This window comes from Heterocephalus glaber, unplaced genomic scaffold, assembly GCF_053883595.1.
Source record: "Heterocephalus glaber isolate CG9 unplaced genomic scaffold, H.glaber_assembly_v1.0 deba00001687, whole genome shotgun sequence".
Classification (NCBI taxonomy): Eukaryota; Metazoa; Chordata; class Mammalia; order Rodentia; family Bathyergidae; genus Heterocephalus; species Heterocephalus glaber.
Genome location: NW_028258412.1, coordinates 1388642 through 1409500, shown reverse-complemented (window position 1 = coordinate 1409500; position 20859 = coordinate 1388642). Strand labels below are relative to the sequence as shown.

The 20859-nt window shown below is 37.0% G+C and overlaps 1 protein-coding gene across 1 annotated transcript in view; it reads left to right on the top strand.

Annotated features, from left to right (window-relative positions):
• The window catches only part of Mapk1 (mitogen-activated protein kinase 1), a 93517-nt gene that overhangs the window by 29396 nt on the left and 43262 nt on the right, over positions 1-20859 (top strand). The window contains exons 2-3 of the mRNA XM_004843322.3: positions 15226-15408; positions 16989-17178. Of these exons, the coding sequence (XP_004843379.1) occupies positions 15226-15408; positions 16989-17178 (373 nt within the window). The remainder of the gene's footprint in view (positions 1-15225; positions 15409-16988; positions 17179-20859) is intronic.

Genomic DNA, 20859 nt, shown 5'->3' with positions numbered 1-20859 from the left:
ACAGGAGATGTCTCTTTTTTGCCTATTTTTAATATTGAGTTGTTTGCTATCTTTATATATCAATACAAGTACTTCGTAGAGCATTTTTTCCTCTCATCTGCACAACTTATTTTTGACCTTCAGGCATTCTCTGGCATGCTTGCCATCTCATTCATGGATGCTACTCAGCAGCCTTTCCCTTTCTATCTTGCTGTCTCTCCCATTCTCGTTTCATACACTCCAGGGATATTACTACTACCCTCTTCTGAGATCTGGTTGTTTTTCTTTTTTCTTTTTTCTTTTTTTAGTTGTTTTTCTTTTATTAAAGTTATTTTACTAACTTAGAAGTGTTGCTGGTTCATAGTGCCCTTGGTCCTGTGTTGCTAAATGTCCTACAGTGGATGGTATGAGCTGACCTGCTTAAAATGCCAGTCTGTGCTTGTTGCTTATTCCAGGCTGCTGTTTTCTTTCACTGGTACTAGTACAGTGTTTCAGTTTTCTCTTTTCAGTTCAACTTCTATCTTCACTAGAGAGTCATTTAAAAATATAAATTGGAGTTCCATCCCCGGTACCAAAAAAAAAAAAAAATATATATATATATATAAATTTGGGCCAGGGATTTAGCTCAGTGGTTCCACTGCCTGCCTTGCAAGTGCAAGGACCTGAGTTTGATCCCCAGTACCAAAAGAAATAAAAATATAAATTGGGTGCTTTTATCCCTAAGCTTAACATGAAAGCATGCATAAGGTAAATCTTAAATCTTTAGTATAACTACCTAGCATTGCCTATTTCTTTAGCTTCAAGATAAGCTTGGTATATGCTAGTGACAATGGCCTTCTTATGAGTCCACAAATATTCTACTCTCCCTGCTTTTTAAAATACTTGTCTTCTCTTCCGCCCCTCAACCTGGCCAATTCCTGCTCATTTTGTCTGTTTAAATGCCTCTTTAACTTTACTGAAGAGGAAGAGCCTTCCCTGAGGCCCTAATTGAAACCTAGCTCTCTGGTTAGCCTTAATGACATTGACTGTATTATTTGCATTTTGCTCTACATTTGTCATAATTTATTTGTAATAGTCATATTTGTATAATGTAATATGTATTAATATGTCATTTTTATGTCCCCCTCATATAAATTTTCAGTGTCAGGAAGCTTTTTCTGTTTTCACTGTTGCATTCACAGTGATTAATACATTGTAGATGATTGATAACTATTTGATATATAAAACTGACTTTAGCATTTGAATGTTTTTTAAAGTTATTCAATGATTCTTCTTAAAGATCTCAAACTGATACTCTTTTCTCTTGAATGCAAACTTCTGTACTAATTTCCTGTTGCTACCATCTCCACTGAATCTATAAATTGCCCTCCCAAGAATTCCAAGTCTTTTTTTTTTTTTTGGTACCTGGGATCGAACTCAAGTCCTTGCACTTGCACAGCAAGCAGGGAAACCATTGAGTTAAATCCTGGGCCCCAAGTCTTTTTTTGTGCCTTAGATCCTTAGCAGTTGGTAAGACTTGTGACTCCTCAAATTAATATTTTTGAATGAATAAAGTAACTTGTAAGATTATCAAGGAAATGTTCTATTGTTATACCATTTTTACATATTAAGAAAATAAATCTTTAATATGCATACTTTATTAATGCCATAAATAGCAAGATCAAGCAGCGGGTCTAACAGCTGCTATAATTTCAAAGTAGGGATGGGTTATAAATATTTTGACAATTGTAACTGTAGTCTTCTCACTGTGGTTCAGCCTCCTTCACCCAATTCTTTACCTGTATTTCTGACTGAACTTTTCACTTTCTGTTATCAGAGTGAAGTGTTGATTTCTCACCTTTCTCAATCTGGCAATATTCTTTCCACTTTCCCTGCACCGGTTATGAACTCCAGCCATTTTGAACTGTTCAGCCCTTATACACAGGCTTCCATGCTTTAGCTCCTGCAGCTCCTTTCTACAGTATTTTTCTCATGGGCTGCCTGTTAAAATCTTGCCTGTTTTTAAAGCACCAGTAAATACGACCTCTGGCCAGGTGCAATAGTGCACACCTGTAATCCCAGCTACTCAGGAGACTGAGGCAGTTTGAGGCCAATTTAGGGACCAAGTCTCAAAATAAAAAGTAACAAGGGCTGGGGATGTAGCTCTGTGATAGAGCTCCCCTGTGTTAAGGCCACATATATTAACATAGAACAGTACTTGACACATAAACACTAAGTAAATTGTAGCTGTTGTTAAGAAAGAGTTGTTTATAAAACTTCTTTTCAATGTCACTACTACATGGTTCCTAATAAAATTTTTTGACTAATGAACTGACATAAGACAGTAAGTATAAAGAGAATTGATAAATGAATACTGGTCAGAATTTTGTTTTGATCTCATTTTGAATATTTATCAGTTTTATAATACAATGAAAAAATAAGTTAACAGACCTGGACATTTTTTATCCTTTATACTTTAGCCACACGCACATGTCTGCGCGCGCACACACACAAACACCTCATAAATGTATAAAAAAACCTTACAGGTCTGATAGATTTAGTGTGTGTGTAGTGCAGTGCTAGAGATTTTACCCAGGGCTTCTTGAATGCTAGGCAAGCACCCTACTGCTGAGTTATACTCCCAGCCCTATCAATCATTTTTTGTAAAAACCCTCGAGTACCTAAGAATTCTGTTTAAAACCTTTTTTCATGTATTATGTATTTTAATTGCTACTGAGTACTTATCTACCATACATAAACCAAACACAAGAATCTTGATGTAGGGAGAAACGAGACTTGAAAGTGCTACATTAACCATGTTAACAGTAACTAGTTCCTTGTCTTCTTACTGCTGTTGCTTCTCACTCATTAATATGATGTTGAAAGTAGGAGATGAAATCCAGTAGTAGGTGGTATGAAAAGTACTCAATATAAGCCAGTGGGTGGAGATGACTGCTCAGTTCCCATGACATAGACAGATTGTGTATGCAATGCTGGAAATATAGCTGGAGGGATCGAGTTGGCTTACTGCCTCCTCAGGTTGTGTGGGCTCTGAAAACCCTGCCGAGTGTCCTACTTTCAGAGGCAAGCCATTCTCAAATGTATGTAGAAAGCAAGTATATTTAAAGATGGTAGAGAAAGGATAAATGTTATGGGAAATACACAAAGTGGACCGGGGATGTAGTTCAGTAGTAGAGCATTTGCCTAGCATTTCCAAGGCCCTAGGTTTAATCCCTAGTATTACAAATAAATAAACAAACAAATACTGTCAATGAGAGGTACTGTACCACAAAAGTAAAACTGTTCAAATCAGTAAATAGCAAATTGCTATTTTTGAGGACTTGCTATGTTGCCCTGGCCAGTGGACTCAAACTCTTGTCCTCAAGTGATCCTCCTACCTCAGCTTCTCGAGTAGCTGGGACTGTAGCCATGCATCACAGCATCTGGCTGGGCCAATAGAGGTTTTGTTCTTTTAGATAATGCAGTGGATCAGTATGTATCATTCCTATTTTTAAGAGTGCTCATTGGGAAAGGCAAATGGGATTGTCTTATTTATTTCACTTTGCAGAGTATTTAGGCTGTAGTAAGTATTCAGTAAATATCAAGTGATTGATGTGGCATTTAGCTAATAACAGGTAAAGTTTTCAATGATCTTTTTAGGAATATTTTTATTACATCAGATTAACTTAATCTTTTGCATAATAAAATAGCAAATTATTAAATTAGTGTTTCCTTCTAGTTACTACATTAGGCCCTAATTGTCTGCATGCTACTTAGTTCATCAGTTTTTTTGTTTTGTTTTGTTTTGGTTTTTTTTTTTGGTACCAGGGATCGAACTCGGGTCCTTGTGCTTGCGCAGCAGGTAGTGAAACCACTGAGCTAAATCCCCGGCCCTAGTTCATCAGTTTTTAGAAATAATCATTTTAAAGCCTTCTCATATGCCCCACATCCAGATTTCATCAATTTTTCTATTAGTGTCCTTTTTTTGGTTCCATCTATTTAGGATCACATCTATCACGTGCATTTAATCATTTAGGCTCCTCTGGTCTGTAATAGTTTTTCACTGTTTCATGACCGTAACAGTTTGAAGGACCACTAGTCAGATATTTTGTAAAATCCTCCTCAATTTGTGTTTATCTCATATTTTTCTTGTTTTAGGTTGGATTTATGGTTTGGGGGAAGAATATTATAGAGGAGTATTATAAGAGGTGAAAATCATACTGAAGGATACATGTTATCCCCATTACTGGTGATGTTAACCTTGTTCACTTGGTTGAAATTTCTCTACTATAAAGGAACTTTTTTCCCTTTCCAGATTATATTCTTTGGGAGTAAGTCAGTAAGTCCATCTGGCCTTCAAGGTGTGCATGGCAGGCTCAAGACTACCTTTGAAGTGTCTTTGGGCCACTAAGACAGGTTTGTGGCCTAGCTGAATTGTTAAGGCCTTGTGGGTAACAGCTTGTTTCTTACTGCAGGATTTTTGTTAGCAAAATTTCCATTGGAAGGTATCATAAGCATAGTATTTAGTTTCTCCCCTGCAAATCTGGTTAGAACTGGTTATAACTGCTACAAAGACATGAGGAAGTTAGAACATACAGTTCTGTCCTGGAGGAATTTTAATTGGATTGAGACCATTTGAACCGGACCCAGCTAGGAAACGTGAGATTTGTGAAACAGACCATTTCTTCTGAATCTTCCTTAGACCGCCTTTTCCAGAGCTATGGCCCCTTCTTTCATTCTGAGTTGGCTACATTAAGTACTCTTTGCCTCAACCCTTCCCATCTTATTCTTTCAACAAAATACTACCTAAGAGAACTTAATAAAAATGTTGCCATGCTTAAACTGTCTCTTTAATATCTATCCTTTGGTAAATTCCCAGGATAAAATTGTAGCTGTTTAATAAAAACCCAAGATATATCATGTAAAGGTACAAATTCCCATTGATGAATGTCATCGTATTGTATACCTAAAATGAACCAATAAACTTAATGAATTTTTTAAAAAATTGTAGCTGTCTAAATATGGTTTGACCCTCCAGCATACATCTGCCAGGCCTCTGTGTGTCCCAGTCATTGTGGGTAGTCCATTGCTCTAGGTTCCCATAGGCCTTCACACCTTTCCTGTGTATCTTCTGGCATTGACTTTCCCTTCATATTCCCCTGGTTTGTCATGGGGAGCCTTCTCCTTCATCCCACCTGGTCCCCCAACCTTAATCCATTCACTGCTTTTGTAACACTCAGTGCCTCTCTGTTATTCACCTGGATATTCCTGTCATTCTCCTCCTTGCCTTATTACCACTCTTTTAAAAAGCTATTCTTTTTCTACTCCTGTCTCCTTTGCCTTTCATTTTCTTATTTATGCCCAGGTCACCACACATCCTCATGCAGTCAGTGAATGCTTTCTATTTCTTACCTTTTTTTTAACCTCTCCAGTTTGAAACTTTCCTTTGACTTCTGACATATCACTCTTTTCTGGTCCTGATGCATATGAACTTCAGAGTTGAAAAACAAACGTTCATTATTATTTTCTCACTCTAACTAGTTCCTTGTCCTTTTTCTGCTGTGGCGTTCTGCCCTTAGGCTTCTTTTTACTGGCTTCATTTCTCTTCAACAGTGCTACTTGTGTCTTCTATGACTTTGATCACTCCTTATGCTGCTGGAAGGATGGAACTATCACTTCCATCTGAATCACCTACAGGCAACCTTAGATCTCTAAATCAGGATATTCAGAACTGTCCTTGGACCCCACTTCATCTTCATTTTGTACTTCCAAGGCCATCTTGGCATGTTTGTGAGGTCTGGGAAGAATACAAATGGAGCCAGCCTACCATAAATATCAACCAAAAAACATTAAATAGGAATATATTCTTTCCTGCTACCATGATATCTTCTTAGTGATCTGGGAGATCAGGTTCAAATTGAAAATTCTCTGGCTTCTTATAGCTCTGTGCCTTTGCCAGCTGTTCAGGGAAAGCAGGCCTCCAGCACACCCATTTTCTCCTCTCAGCTTCTGTGCTGCCCCACACTGGCCCGTACTGTGAGCTTGAGCCTGTGTGCAGGGCCTGCCACTTCCACAGTGTGTAGTACATGCCTGTGAACAGCTGTCCCTTGGCCACCCCTCAGTGCACTGGAAGAACATTCTGTTCTCAGGTGAGCTGCTGGGCATGGCCTTACATAGTTTGTATGGCAAGGAAATCTGGGATTATGGTGGGCATGGTCCTCTTACCCATAAACTGTGGGAAGGATCCTGGTTGGGTGAGAGCCAGTGGTTACCATTGATACCCCAATTGTTTCCTTTTTCATGTCTTTCTTCTTGTATTCACTTATCCTTCAGGATTCCCCCACACACACAATACTAGGGCTCAAACCCAGGCCCTTTATGCTGAGCTATATCCCTAACCCCTTTTTTAAATTTTTTGAGACAAGGTTTTGCTAAGTCACTTAAGTTGCCCAGGCTGGGCTTGAACTTGTGATCCTCCTCCCTCAGCCTCCCAGAGTACTTGGATTACAGGCATGTACCACCATGCCTGCCAGGATATGGTTTTTATAAGTCTCATCTTCTTTTAATCTTTCCCTTAATACCCATATTTTGGAATTAATCTACCCAGATTCTCCCTGTTTTCAGAAGTGCATTACTATGATAAGAGTTATATTGTGTGTTCCTATGTCCTTTCCTCACTAAATTGAAAGTTTCTCAAGTGTAGGATCATTTTTTGTTTTTGCCACCAATACTAACATGAAGGAAGTATACAAGTGTGGCTTGAATTCACCACAGCTCTGGCGTCACTCCCCTTTTGTGGTGGTAACCCTATCAAAACAGGAAATGAAGTTAGTTTAGCATGACTTATTCACAATTGACTCATGCTGGTTCCCTTCTCTTCTCTAAATGATCACAAAACATCTCTTAAATAATCTCCAGAATTTTGTGGACTTTTACTTCTACATTTACTGGTCAGTATGTTTCTGGACTATTTTCCTATCCACCTCAGAGTGGGAGTCAGTCATATATCCAAAGAACCCTGGTTCCTTTCTTTGTTGTTTTAAACTACTTTACTGAGGAAGTATAAAATGGGATCAATTTTGACACATTGTCCAGCCTTGAAACATCCATCACCTCCAAAAGTTAACTAGTTTCCATGTATAATACCTCTCCCTACCTGGTGCCAGACAACCCAACTGATCTTTCTGCTCCTATACGTGAGTTTTGTTTTTGCTTTTTTGTTTGTTTGTTATGGTTTTTGAGATAGTGTCTTGCTATTAGTTCAGGCTAGCCTTGAACTCATTATGTAGACCAAGCTGACCTTGAACTTGCGTGGCAAACCTCCTGTCCCAGCCTCCTGAGTGCTGGGATCACAGGCATGCACCACCACTTCCAGCACAGATGAGTTTGTATTTTATATATTGCATTAAAGGTTTTTTGTTTTTTTGTACTGGGAACTGAACTCAGGGCCTTGCACTTGCCAGGTACACGCTGTACGAGTGAGCTATATCCCTGGCCCAGTTTGTATGTTATATAAAGGGAAGTACTTTTCTTTTGGTCTGGCTTTGCTCAGACCAAATCTCACTATTTTGAGATTCATCTATGTTTGTTATATCAGTAGTTCATTCTTTTTTATTATCAGATAGTAGAATCTGTTTTCAGACCTGAGATAACTATGTATACTCAACCTAGGGATCTTAGGGTAGAACTCATCTAGGACTGGGTATTATCAATATTTTGAACTTCTCAAAGACAGAACAGTGTCTATAAGCTTTGCATCCTAATGTTGGAAAAGTCCTCAGTACGGAGAAGGTACTAAGCCAATGCTGGATAAAACTTTTCTTGCACACACACACACACACACACATACAATCACACACTCATACACAATTCCAGTTTTAAAGATTACTTCCTCAAATGAGAATGAGTTTAAATATATTGTACCTCCTTTCAGAAATTATTTCCTTTTGAAATCTTTTTGTACTGATCATTCCAAAGTAAATACTTTCCTTTTTAAAGGGTATTCTACTTGTAATTCTCTTTTTCCCTAACTTAACATTTTTGTAGTGGGGTTCTTTTGTATTTTATTTTTAAGATGGGTTCGTATTACTCTTAATACAAACAATATACTATGAAAGATGTTGCTCCCCTCTCTATCCCTATATATCCTACTACTACTGCCTTGCATTCTGTCCCACCCTCCACACCCACTCATATTACTTCCTTGTGTATCCTTTCACAGTTTTTTAATGGAAATACAAGAAAATATTTATAAATATTCTTTAATTATTAGGAAAAGGATAGCATACTAGCCCTATTGCTCCACGCTTTGCTTTTTTTATCTGTTGTTACTGTTGTTGGTTTTTGTTTTGTTGCTTAATAGATCTTGATAATCTTTGCATATCATTCTGTTTTTCAGCTGCATAGTAGTCCATTGTATGCATAATCATTTCACTATTGGTGAGCTTTTTTAAAATTTAAGCTTTTATTTTGAGATAGTTATAGATTCACCTACGTGGGGTTTTTTTGTTTTTTTGGTTTTTTTGGTTTTTTGGTACTGGGGATTGAACTCGGGACCTGTGCTTGCGAGGCAGGCACCGGAACCACTGAGCTAAATCCCCAGCCCCTCACCTACGTGTTTTAAGAACTAATACAGAGAGATCCCAGTTCCCCTCAGTAGCAATATCATATATAACAATAATTCAGTACCACAGTAGGCAGATTGACATTAATACAATCCAGATTCATTCATATGTCACTAATTTTATAGGCAAATGTGCATTTATTTCTGTTCAGTTTTAATCACATACATAAGTTCATTAATCATTACCCCTTTTTGTGACATCTATTCAAATGTCTAGTTTTGTTTTGTTTTTTTTTCTTTAACTTGTCTGATTTCCCCCTTGTTATGATTTGGATCTTAAATGTCTCCCAAGCTCATGTTGAAAGCTTTGTTCCTAGCTGGTGGCACTATTGAGAGATAGTGAGAACTTTAGAATATGGGGCCTAATGGGAAGGTGGGTCACTGGAGTGATGCTCTTGAAGAGGATATTGAGACCCTCCCCCCTTTACTTCCTGGCTGCCATGAAATAACCAGGTTTGCCCCACTATGTGTTCCTTCCTATGATGTTCTCCCTCTTTCTCAGGCCCAAAGCAAAAAGGCCAAATTACCATGAACTGAAACTGTAAGTTAAAATAAACCTTCCCTTTCATAAGTTGATTTTCTCAGGTATTCTGTTATAGTGATAGAAATCTAACACAAGCCTTTGTATATTTGTTAATTGTAGTAAAAAGCACATTTATCATTAATCATTTTCAAGTGTACAATAGTGTTAAATATATTTACATTATCATGCATCAGATCTCTAGAAATTTTTCATATTGGAAAACCTGGAGCTGTGCCTGTTAATTCTGTCTTCCCATTTCCTCCTCCACCTGCCTTTGGTGACATCCATTCTAATTTCTGATTCCATGAGTTTGATAAGTAGGTACCACATATAAGTGGAATCATACAGTATTTGTTTTTTCTTTTTACTGCCTTATTTCAGTTAGCATCTTATCCTCAAGGTTCATCCATGTTGTAGAATGTAATAGAATTACCTTGTTTTTGTCTCCTGTTTTCCCACCTTTATTGGAGCATAACTGACAAATTAAAATGGTAAGTATACGTTGTGAAATTACTCACACAAACAAGCTAGTTAACCTATCACCCCACATAGTTACCTTTTTTCATGTGTGCAGTGAGAACATATAAGGTCTATTCTCCTAGCAGATTTTATGTACACAATACAATATTATTAAATATAGTGACCATATAGCACATTGTATCTTCAGAACACATTCATCCTGTATAAATGAAACTTTGTACCTTTTGAGCAGTGTCCTCCCATTTCTCCCACCCTCCATGCCCTGGCAACCACCATTCTATTCTGCCTCTATGGCTTTTTTGTGATCGTGTAATATTTGTCATTCTGTGCCTGCCATATTTCATTTAGTATAATGTCCTTCAGACTCATTCATGTTACCACAAAAGAAAGATAATTTCCTTTTTTAAGGGTGAACAATATTCCATTGTGTCAGTATGCCACAACTTTAAAGTTCTGCTGTCCTGGTCGGGGATTTAGCTCAGTGGCGCCACGCCTGCCTTGCCAAGTACAAGGTCCTGAGTTCGATCCCCAGTACCAGAAAATGAATAAATAATGAAACTTAATTGTTAAAAATAAATGAAATAAAGTTCGCTCTCCTGTCAATGGACAGTTGTTTCTATATCTTGTCTGTTGTAAATAATACTTCATTGAACACGGAAGTATATATATCTTCTGGAGGTATTTATTTTGTTTCCTTTGGTTGTATATCCAGCATTAGAATTGTTGAGTCATATGGTAGCTCTATTTTAATTTTTTACTAGGTACTTCCATATTGTTTTCTGTAATAGCTGTATTAATTTACATTTTCACCAACAGTGTACAAGGCTCCCCTTCCCTCCATGTCCTCACCTATTCTTGTTACCTTTTCACTTTTTTATTATTATCACAGTGGTGATACCCCACTATATTTTTAATTTTATCAGTGATGTTGAACGTTTTTCATATACCTATTGGCCATTTGTCTCCTTTTGAGAAATTTCTACTCAGGTTCTTTGCCCATTTTTAAATCCAGTTATTGTTTTAATGCTATTGAGTTGGTTGAGTTCCTTATATATTTTGGATATTGACTCCTTATCAGGTATATGGTTGCAGATATTTTTATTCTGTTGATTGTTTCCTTTGTTGTGTAGAAGGTTTTTAGTTTGATGCATTCCCAATTATCTGTTTTTGCTTTTGTTGCCAGTGCTTTTAGGGTCATACCCAAACCAGTGTCAAAAAGCTTTCCCCCTGTGTTTTCTTTTAGTTTTATAGTTTCAGGTTTTATGTCTTTAATCTGTTTAGAGTTGATTTCTTGATATGGTGTGAGATAATCTTCCAGTTTTGTTCTTCTACATGGGGATATTCAGTTTTTCTCAGCATCGTTTTTTGAAGAGACTATCCTTTTCCCACTGTGTGTTGTTGGCACCTTTGTCAAAGATGCTTGACTGTAAATGCATAGATTTATTTCTATATTCTGTTCCATTGGTCTGTATGTCTGTTTTTTATGCCAGTACCATACTGGTTCCATCCTTTCCCCTAGCTTTATTAAGGTATAATTCACAGATAAAATTTGGATATACAGCATGTTTGGTATATATATGTTGTGAAGCTGTTAAGTCGAGCTAATTAAACTGTCCATCACCTCACACCCTTATCATATTTTTGTGGTAACATTAAGACCTAATTTCTTAACAGTTTTGAGATAATATACATTATTAACTGTAGTCATCAGGTCATACTGCAGATCCTCAGTATTTACTCATCCTGTCTAACTGAAACCTCATCTGCTTTTACTTCTCCCCATTTTCCATACTCCCTACCAATACCATGCTGTAATTACTGTAGCTTTGTAAAGTATTTTGAATTCAGATAGGATGTTTCTATTTTTGTTTCTTTTGCTCAAGATTCCTTTGTCAGCCAGGCCTGATGGTGCAGGGCTGTAATGCTAGCACTCTGGCAGGCTGAGGCAGGAGGATTGTAAGTTGGATCCCAGCATGAGCAACTTAGTGACCCTGTCACAAAATTTTAAAAATGAGCCAAAGATGTAAATCGGTGTGAAGGCCCTGGGTACACAGCCCCCAGCAGCATAAACAAACATTTATTTGGCTGTTCAGGGTCTTTTGTGATTCCATGTGAATTTGGGAATTGTTCTTAATATTTCTGTGAAAAATACCATCAGAGTTTCAAATAGGGATTACACTGACTCTGTAAATTGCTTTGGGTGGTATGTATATTTTAACAATATTAAGTCTTAATTCATGAACACAGGATAATATTTTCATTTATCTGAGTCTTTGGTTTTTTTCCATCAGTGTTTTATAGTTTTCAGTTTACATGTAGATCTTTACCTCCTTGCCTAAATTTATTCTTAACTATTTTGTTTTATTGATGCCATAGTAAATGGGATTGTTTTCTTAATTTTTTTTCAGATAGTTTGTTGTTAATATATAGAAACAACTAATTTTGTATGTTAATTTTATGTTTGCTATTTTCCTAAATTCGTTTATTAAATCTAACAGGTCTTTTTGGTCAGATCTTTAGGATTTTCTATATAGGCAATCATGTCGTCTATAAACAGACAATTTAATTTACTTTCCAATTTGGATGCCTTTAATTTCTTTTTCTTGCCTAGTTACTATGACTTAGATTTGTAGTAACAGAAGTATTGAGAATATGCATTCTTGTCTTGTTCCTGATGTTAGAGAAAAGTGCCCAGCCTTTCACAGTGAGTGTGATATAAGCTGTGAGCCCTCACTTTGAACTACCTGCTAGCTCTTTTCTTTTGAGGGAAGGGGTACAGTCTCCCTAAGTTGCTCTAGCTAGATTCAAACTTTCAATTTTCCTGCTTCAGCCTCAGAGAGTGCTGGGATTACATAACCTTTGAATTTTTGTTTTTGAAAAGAGCAAGTTTAAGGCCAGGTGTGGTAGCACATGCCATGTAATCCCAGCATTCAGGCGGCTGAGGCAGAAGGATCACTGTGGGTTTGAGGCCATCCTGGAATACATAGTGAGACCCATTTTAATCTATTCAAAGACTGCACTCACAGATTGGATTAAGAGTCAGATTGCAATCACAAATTATTTAGAAGAGACACATTGAAAATAAAAGCTGTAGGGCCGGGGATTTAGCTCAGTGGTTTCACCGCCTGCTGCACAAGTGCAAGGACCCAAGTTCGATCCCCGGTACCCCCCCCCAAAATAATAAATAGATAGATAGATAAATAAATAAATAAATGCAAGCTGTAGTTTATCTGCAGTGAGGAGAAAGAGATGAACAAAGATTAAAGAGAAAAACAGGGTTAATTAATGTCAATGTAACTTTAAAACATAAACTATTAAGGGCCAGGGGCTCAGTGGCACTGGGCCTGCCTCGCAAGCACAGGGTCCTGAGTTCGATCCCCAGTACCACAAAACAAAAAGCATAAACTATTAAGAGACACCAAAAATCCCTGGTAAAAGATATGCCAGTGAAATGTGTTTGCCAGGTATCAGAACAGCAAAATATATAAAACAAAATTGAGAAATTTAAGAAGAAACTAGCAAATATGGAGCAGTTGTGAAAAATGTAACTTCTTTGTGACCATCCTGTGATGGTTATATTAACCAAAAGGCAGCAAAAGATGGATAGGTAGAGCAGACAGGAACTGACCACACTCCTGTATAGGGTCACACCTTTTCAAGTGGGAATAGAGTCGGTTATTTTATCACTGAGTGTTGATGTAATAGGACACACTGACCATGAACTCTTTCCAACAATCTTGTTAGATAATTTTGTAAAGCAAATTTATGACCTTTTAATTACAGTCTTCACTAAAACTAGAAATTAATAGTGTTGCATTTAAACCACTACTTTGAAAATTATTTTTGTGGTTCTGGGGAATAACCCCAGGCCTCATGAATGCTAGGCAAGCAGTCTACCTTGAACTATACCCCTAGCCCTTTATAACTATTTCAGTCTGTAACCTCTGTTTTGTTGAGTGTGTGGTCTTTTTATGATTTGAATTACCAGAGAGTTTCTGTTTCTAAAAATGTTTATTCCTATTGTTGAATAAGGTTGCTTAAATTACACTTCCTAGGGCTGGGGATTAAGCTCAGTGGTTCCGCCACCTGCCTCGCAAGCACAAGGTTCTGAGTTCAATCCCTGGTACCAAAAAAAAAAATTTACACTTCCTGCCTACCTGAAAATTCCTGGTTTAGGCCTTAATGTGGCAAACCAAGTACGTAAGAGTTAAGTAGTGATAAAATATATTTCATTTGAGAGTGTTTGGCATTGACGAATACTTGAAGTAGAATAAGTCAAGTACCTTCCTAGGGCATGGTCTTGTGATGGAATCAGACAAATGTGTGAATAATTGTTAAAATAGACTGATAGGGCCAGGGATTTAGCTCAGTGGTTTCTCACCACCTGCTGTGCAAGTGCAAGGACCCGAGTTCGATCCCCAGTATCCAAAAAATAAATAAATAAATAAAATAGATTGATAAATATTATTACAGAAGCACAAACTTAAGACTAAAGTTATTTTACAGTTTCATCTTTCTAGCACTTACCCTGAGGAAACAAGAAAGATCTTATCTGCCAATATTACTTCATTGTTTTGGTCAGTAGACCAGATGTTGACATTTATTAATATAAAAAATTTTGCATATTTTAAAAATATTTTCTGTAAAGAAAATATTTCAACAGAATGTTGATCATAAAGATAGAAATAATGCTCAAGATTTACATTCACTGAAGGTGTATACATATTTGTTTGTTTTGTGTTTTTGAGACAGAGTCTTGCTGTGTAGTCCATGCTGGTCTTGAACTATGTAGCCCAGGCTCTCCTCGAGCTTGCAGCAGTCCTCCTGCCTCAGCCTCCCAAGTGCTAGGATTACAGGCAAGGGTGTAATTTTTATTATTGCTTCTGCTTGGCATTATGTTGTCAGACCTTAATAAAGACACCTTGGAAAGAACCAGGTTCTATGTTATACTGTACCTATGAAAAGTATTTTTTAAAAAACTGCTTGTACATTTTGTTATAAAACTACCCCAACATCATTGTTCAGTTTCTTGGGAACAAAGAAGAGATACATCATGTCATTTTAAAATAAGAGAACAGCCGGGGATTTAGCTCAGTGGTTCCACCTCCTGCATCACAAGCGAAAGGACCTGAGTTCGATATCTGGTACCAAAAAAAATTTTTTTTTAATAAAATAAGAGAACAAAGTTGATATAAGCAGTCAAGGCCTCTTGGGTCTATTTTGGTTAAGGATGAAGATGTGATTGATGGTCATTTGCCTGTTCTGCTGAGTCAAAGGAATTTGATAGAACAGTAGTCATTTGTTTTGGAGGCAGAAGTGATTGCTGTCACCAAAATGAGATTGCTGTTTAAGACGATAAGAAAATGCTTTTTTGTGTGTCTGGCATATACCCATGTTTTAAATCTGTGAAAATGAACATCACCCAGTGAATTGGGCTGGCCTTGCTGTTAACTTTGAGACTCAGTACTTGCTGTCTTCTGTCAACTGCTTCCTCCCTAATTTGAGGCCTTTTTGTAGATTACATACTTCACAGATACTAAGTATTTATACAGAGTTAAAACTTCAGTAGTTTATCAATTTGTATTCTTTCTGCCAAGGTATTCCGTGGGCTGTTTTTAAATGTCATCTCCTACTTTTTTAGCTCAGCATATGATAACATCAACAAAGTTCGAGTAGCTATCAAGAAAATCAGTCCTTTCGAACACCAGACTTACTGCCAGAGAACCCTGAGGGAGATAAAAATCTTACTGCGCTTCAGACATGAGAACATCATTGGCATCAATGATATTATTCGTGCACCAACCATCGAGCAAATGAAAGATGTGTATCCTTTTCTGGCAACTAGCTGACTAGACTGCTTATTCATCTTGTTAAATAAATATAACTTGAAATTTCCTGGACTTATCAGAGTAAAGGAAAATTGTATAAACTACATTTAAGGAGAGATTGTAATCTGCTTACTATTTACTGTAATGCAGCAGTTACATTCTTTTCTGATTCATTTTATCAGTCAATAATTAATTTTCGTATCTTTTAGGTAAATCCAGTGTTTTCTGTGGCAGTTTCAGAAAAGATTTTCCTTATGTGTATGGAATATCTTGGTCATTTGCAGTTGTGTGTTTTCCATTTAATGGATGATTTATGATGATGAAAAAGAAAAGAGCATTAGTCAAGTAAAAGAGAGAGTACCCTGTATATCTACCTGGTCAAATCAGTACTGTCCTCTTCTTAGTTCTTAGCTCTTCTTCAGGTCTGAGTTTACTGATCTTTAAAATGAAGAAACTGGGCCTCATGATCTTTAAGACTGACCAAGCTCTGAAAGTATATAAATAACTGTGACCAACATTAGAAATCTGAAAAAAAAAAAATGAAAGAAAGAAATCTGGAGTAAGCAGGTTTAGAGGAAGCTGCCTGGGTAAAGGCTTCGTATTAAAGAAGCGTTAAACATGCTGAAGGTCTGCCAAAAGGGAGAACCTTACGGGTCAGACTAGTTCAGACTATGAATTTGTCTAGTTTGCTCCCCTCCAGGAAGCAGTAGCAGTAGCTCACTGTCTCTGGACACATTATCCATTTTTAAGCAGCCCTGTTAATAAGTTGTAGTGATATTTTAAGTGAAGTGTCTCCTGCTGCTACCTCCTGTTGGTCTTGCTTTACCTTTTACAATGGAATTAAGCCTCTTGCAGATGACAGTTTTTTGTAAGGTCCCATGTTCTTTGAGTCCCATACCAGATTTCATCTAGCATGAGCCTGTAGGAAATAGAATAATATTTATGCAGAAATGTATAAAAGAATTGCAAAAAGACCACTAATGAAATAATACTATGGTGAACTTAAACACTGCTGGCTTTTATAATTTAAGAAGATGGCCAAAACTAAAGTTTCAGGTGCTTAGACACATGGCCAGGCAAGAAAGCAAGCAAACAAGTGCAAACCCCCTTGACTTCCCTTGGCCTTCTTTATATGGGATTGTGTGGGGGGAAGGGATGTGCTGGAGATTGAACTCATTGTACTAAGTTACATTCCCAGCCCTCTTTTATTTTTTATTTTGAGACAGGGTCTCACAAAGGTGCCAGGCTTGCTAAACTTAGGATGCTCAACAGCAAGGTTGAGATTTCAAAATTGACTGACATTTCTGTTTCAGGTTTCAGTCAAGGCTCATAACTATCCTCATTAGGCAAGTATAATGCCAGTTTTTTTCCACAGGAGCTAAACAAGAAGTTAACTACTTCAGATTCCTTCTAGAAAGGTACACCAGGCTTTCTTCAGTTTCTCTTTTCCCTTGAAGGCCTTGTGGTTTAATGGATCATTTGGGAAGAGGATTGAGAGAGGGTGAATTTTATTTTTAATGCTTTGCTAATAAGTATGACCAGCTCTTTGGTGTTTTACTTTAACCTTTTCAAACAGATATATAGTACAGGACCTAATGGAAACAGATCTTTACAAGCTCTTGAAGACACAACACCTCAGCAACGACCATATCTGCTATTTTCTTTACCAGATCCTCAGAGGGTTAAAATATATCCACTCAGCTAATGTTCTGCACCGTGACCTCAAGCCTTCCAACCTGCTGCTTAACACCACCTGTGATCTCAAGGTTAGCCAGACTATTTACTCTTAGAATGATACATATTTTTAAAACTTATTAACATGTAATTATATTTGCTACCCATTTAAAATTATACCAGAAATACATGAAAACACTTCTATGGTAAAAAAAAAAAAAATGCTAGTCCTCCTTTATTCCATTCTTTCTCTGCACAGATAATTAACGACTATAATAAATTGTATTTTCTTGAAGCATTTTTTATATATTCTTACATATGTGTGTACTTTTATATTTTATATGTACAAATATGCATTATGTATAAGGTTTAAGATGCTCTGTTTCATTGTTCTTTTTCTTGAGTAAGTTTTATACAAGAAACACTCAGAAATCAGCAGAAAACTTAACTTCACTGTCTTTGATAAGGCATTCCATATAAGGAGGAAAACCCAGATCCTTTATAGTTTTCAGAGTTTTCCTGAAGATGTGTGGCATATATTTGTTTTTTGGTTTTTGGTTTTTTGGTTTTTTTGGTACCGGGGATCGAACTCGGGTCCTTGCGCTTGCACAGCAGGTGGCGAAACCACTGAGCTAAATCCCCAGCCCATATATTTGTATTTTAATGGATGGCAGAGCTAAGAATGGAGATCTATAGATGTCTTCATTTTAATAAAGAGATGTAGATTCAGTCCATTAAAATACACGTAACTTTAAGACCAAAAAAATGGAAAGGATATCCCTTGCCTAATGGATCAGAAAATTTATTAAGATGGCAATTTTCCTAAAATTGATCTACAGATTCAACACTGTCCCTATCAATTCCCTAGAAGTTTTTTTAAATTGATAGGCTAATTCTAAACTTTATGTGAAAATTCAAGAGACCCAACATAGCCAAGACAGTCTTAGAACAAAGTTGGAGGATTCACACTTCTGATTTCAAAACTTAATAAAAAGGTATAGTAATTAAGACTGTGCTACTGGCATAAGGATTGAGATGGATTAATGAAAGAAAATAGAAAGTCAGTTAAATAAATCCATGTGTCTGTGTCAACACAAACTTGATTTTTTTGTTTTGTTTTTTGGTACTGGGGATCAAACTTAGGGCCTTGTGCTTGCAAGGCAGGTGAGGCACCACTGAGCTAAATCCCCAGCCCATCACAGACTTGACTTTTTTTTTTTTTGATACCAGGGATCAAACTCGGGTCCTTGAGCTTGTGCAGCAGACAGTGAAACCGCTGAGCTAAATCCCTGCCCCCTAGACTTGATTTTTGACAAGGAGTCAAGAGCACTTGGAAAAGAAGTCTTCAACAAATGCTGAAACATTTGTATAGACACGTGCAAAAGAATGATATTGGATCCTTCCCTTATACCTGTACAAAAATTAACTCAAGGGCTGGGGATTTAGCTCAGTGGTTCCGCTGCCTGCCTCACAAGCACAAGTTCCTGAGTTCAATCCCCGGTACCAAAAAAAAAAGTAACTCAAAATATATCAAAGGCTTAAATTTAAGAACTAATATTTGTAATACTATTAGAAAACATAGGAATAAATCTCTGTGATTTTATATTTATCAAACTTTTTAGACATGACACCTAAAGCACAAGCAACAAAGGAAAAGAAAGTAAGTTGAATTCCTTCAAGATTTAAAGCAAGTTTGAGCCTAGGCTAGGCAATTTAGCAACTTAATGAGACACTGTATCAAAATAAAAAATTTAAAAACAAGCTGAGAATGTAGCTCAGTGCCCAGATAAAGATTTGAAACTTGAGCTACAGAGGTAATACATCAAGAAAGTAAAAAGACAGAAGTAAAATCATATGTTTGATAAGGGACTTGTAACTAAATATACTCAACTCTGCATTTGTGGGTTCAGCATCCAGTTTCTGCATCCATGTTTCCAACAACTGCAGATAGAAAATGTACAGGGGGAAAATGCAGGTATATACTTCTTTCTTTGTCATTATTTCCTAAACAATGTAGTATAACAATTCTTTACATAGCATTTATATCATATTAGGTTTTATAAATAATCTAGAGATTAAAGTATATGGGAGGATGGCATGTAGTTTGTATATAAATATTATGCCATTTTTATGGATTGAGCATCCATGTTGATATCCTTGGGGTCCTGGATCCATTCACCCACAGATACTAAGGGATGACTATTACAAAGAGCTCTTCCAACTCAGTGACAAAAAGATAAATAACCCAGTGTTAAAATGAGTAAAACAGGGCCGGAGATTTAGCTCAGTGGTTTTGCTGCCTGCTGTGCAAACATAAGGACCCGAGTTCTATCCCCGGTTCCAAAAAAAAAAGCAAAAAAAAAAAAAAAAGTGAGTGAAACATCTGAACAGGCATTTTCTTAAAGATACTCGGACAATAAGAATATGAAAAGATGCTTGACATCAGGAAAATAAATACAAATCAAAATTACAATGAGATACCATTTCTTATATACTAGAATGGCTGTGATGCAAAGTGAGCTAAAAAGCATTAGCAAAGATTCCCTTTTTTTTTGGTACCAGGAATCAAACATGGGACCTTGCACTTGTGAGGCAGGTAGTGGCACCACAGAGCTAAATCCCTGCACCTTATTAGCAAAGATTCTGTTCCTAAGACTATACCTGAGTGAGGTGAAAATATATATCTACATAAAAACTATTCATGGTAAGATTACTTACTTTACCCAAAAAGTGGAAAAATCCAAGTGTCCAACTAGTGATGCATAAATAAGATATGGTAGCTCCATACAATGAAACACAAAGGAGTTAAGTGTACTGATAATGCTATAACTTGGATTAATTATGCAAACATTAAGTAAATGAAAGAAAAAGCCAGTCATAAAAGACCAAATATTTTATGATCCCAATTATGAGATATGTAGAATATACAAATCTGTAATCAGAAAGTAGGATAATGGTTGCATAAGGGCTGGTGGGGTAGGTGAGAAATGGGGAAGGAGTACTAATTCATTGGAATTTCTTTTTGAGATTTTGAAAAGTTTTCTCAAATTGGATAATAGTTTTATAACCCTATGATTATAATTCTAAAAGCAATTGAATTGTACACTTTCAACGAGTAAATTGCTGGGCATGATGGCGCATGTCTGTAATCCCAGCACTTGACAGGCTGAGGCAGGAGGATTTCTGCAAGTTCGAGGCCACCCTGGGCTACATAGTGAGTTCAAGGCCAGCCTGAATTATACAACGAGACCCTGTCTCAAAAAAAGAAGTGTGCGGGCCTGGGATTTAGCTAGGTGGTTCCGCCACCTGCCTTGCAAGCGGAAGGACCCGAGTTTGATCCCCAGTACCAAAAAAAAACAAAAGGTGTACAAGTTGTATGGTATGTGAATTACAGCTCAATAAAGTCATGTAAGATGTACAGCAATAATCACTTCTTGGGATTTCTGTCAAATAGATATTCCTGTGTCACATTTTGTCAGGTATATGATGGCCAGGGAAATGGATGTCTGCCCCTGAAATCTAAAAACTAATAGATTAGAAATCTTGATAGACAGTAGGTAATTAACATATGCTATAACTGAGATACAGAAAAGAGTGGTGTACTAGTGCAAAAGAGAGAGGTGGGCTAGTTCTGGCTGGGGTGATAAGAGGTGGCAGGAAGAAGATGGTTTTCATGCCAGTGCTCTGTGGATGGGCAGGCTTTCAGTAAGTAAGTGGCTGAGTTGGACATAGGATATTACGTATAGGCAGAAGGAGTGACAGAAATAAAATGA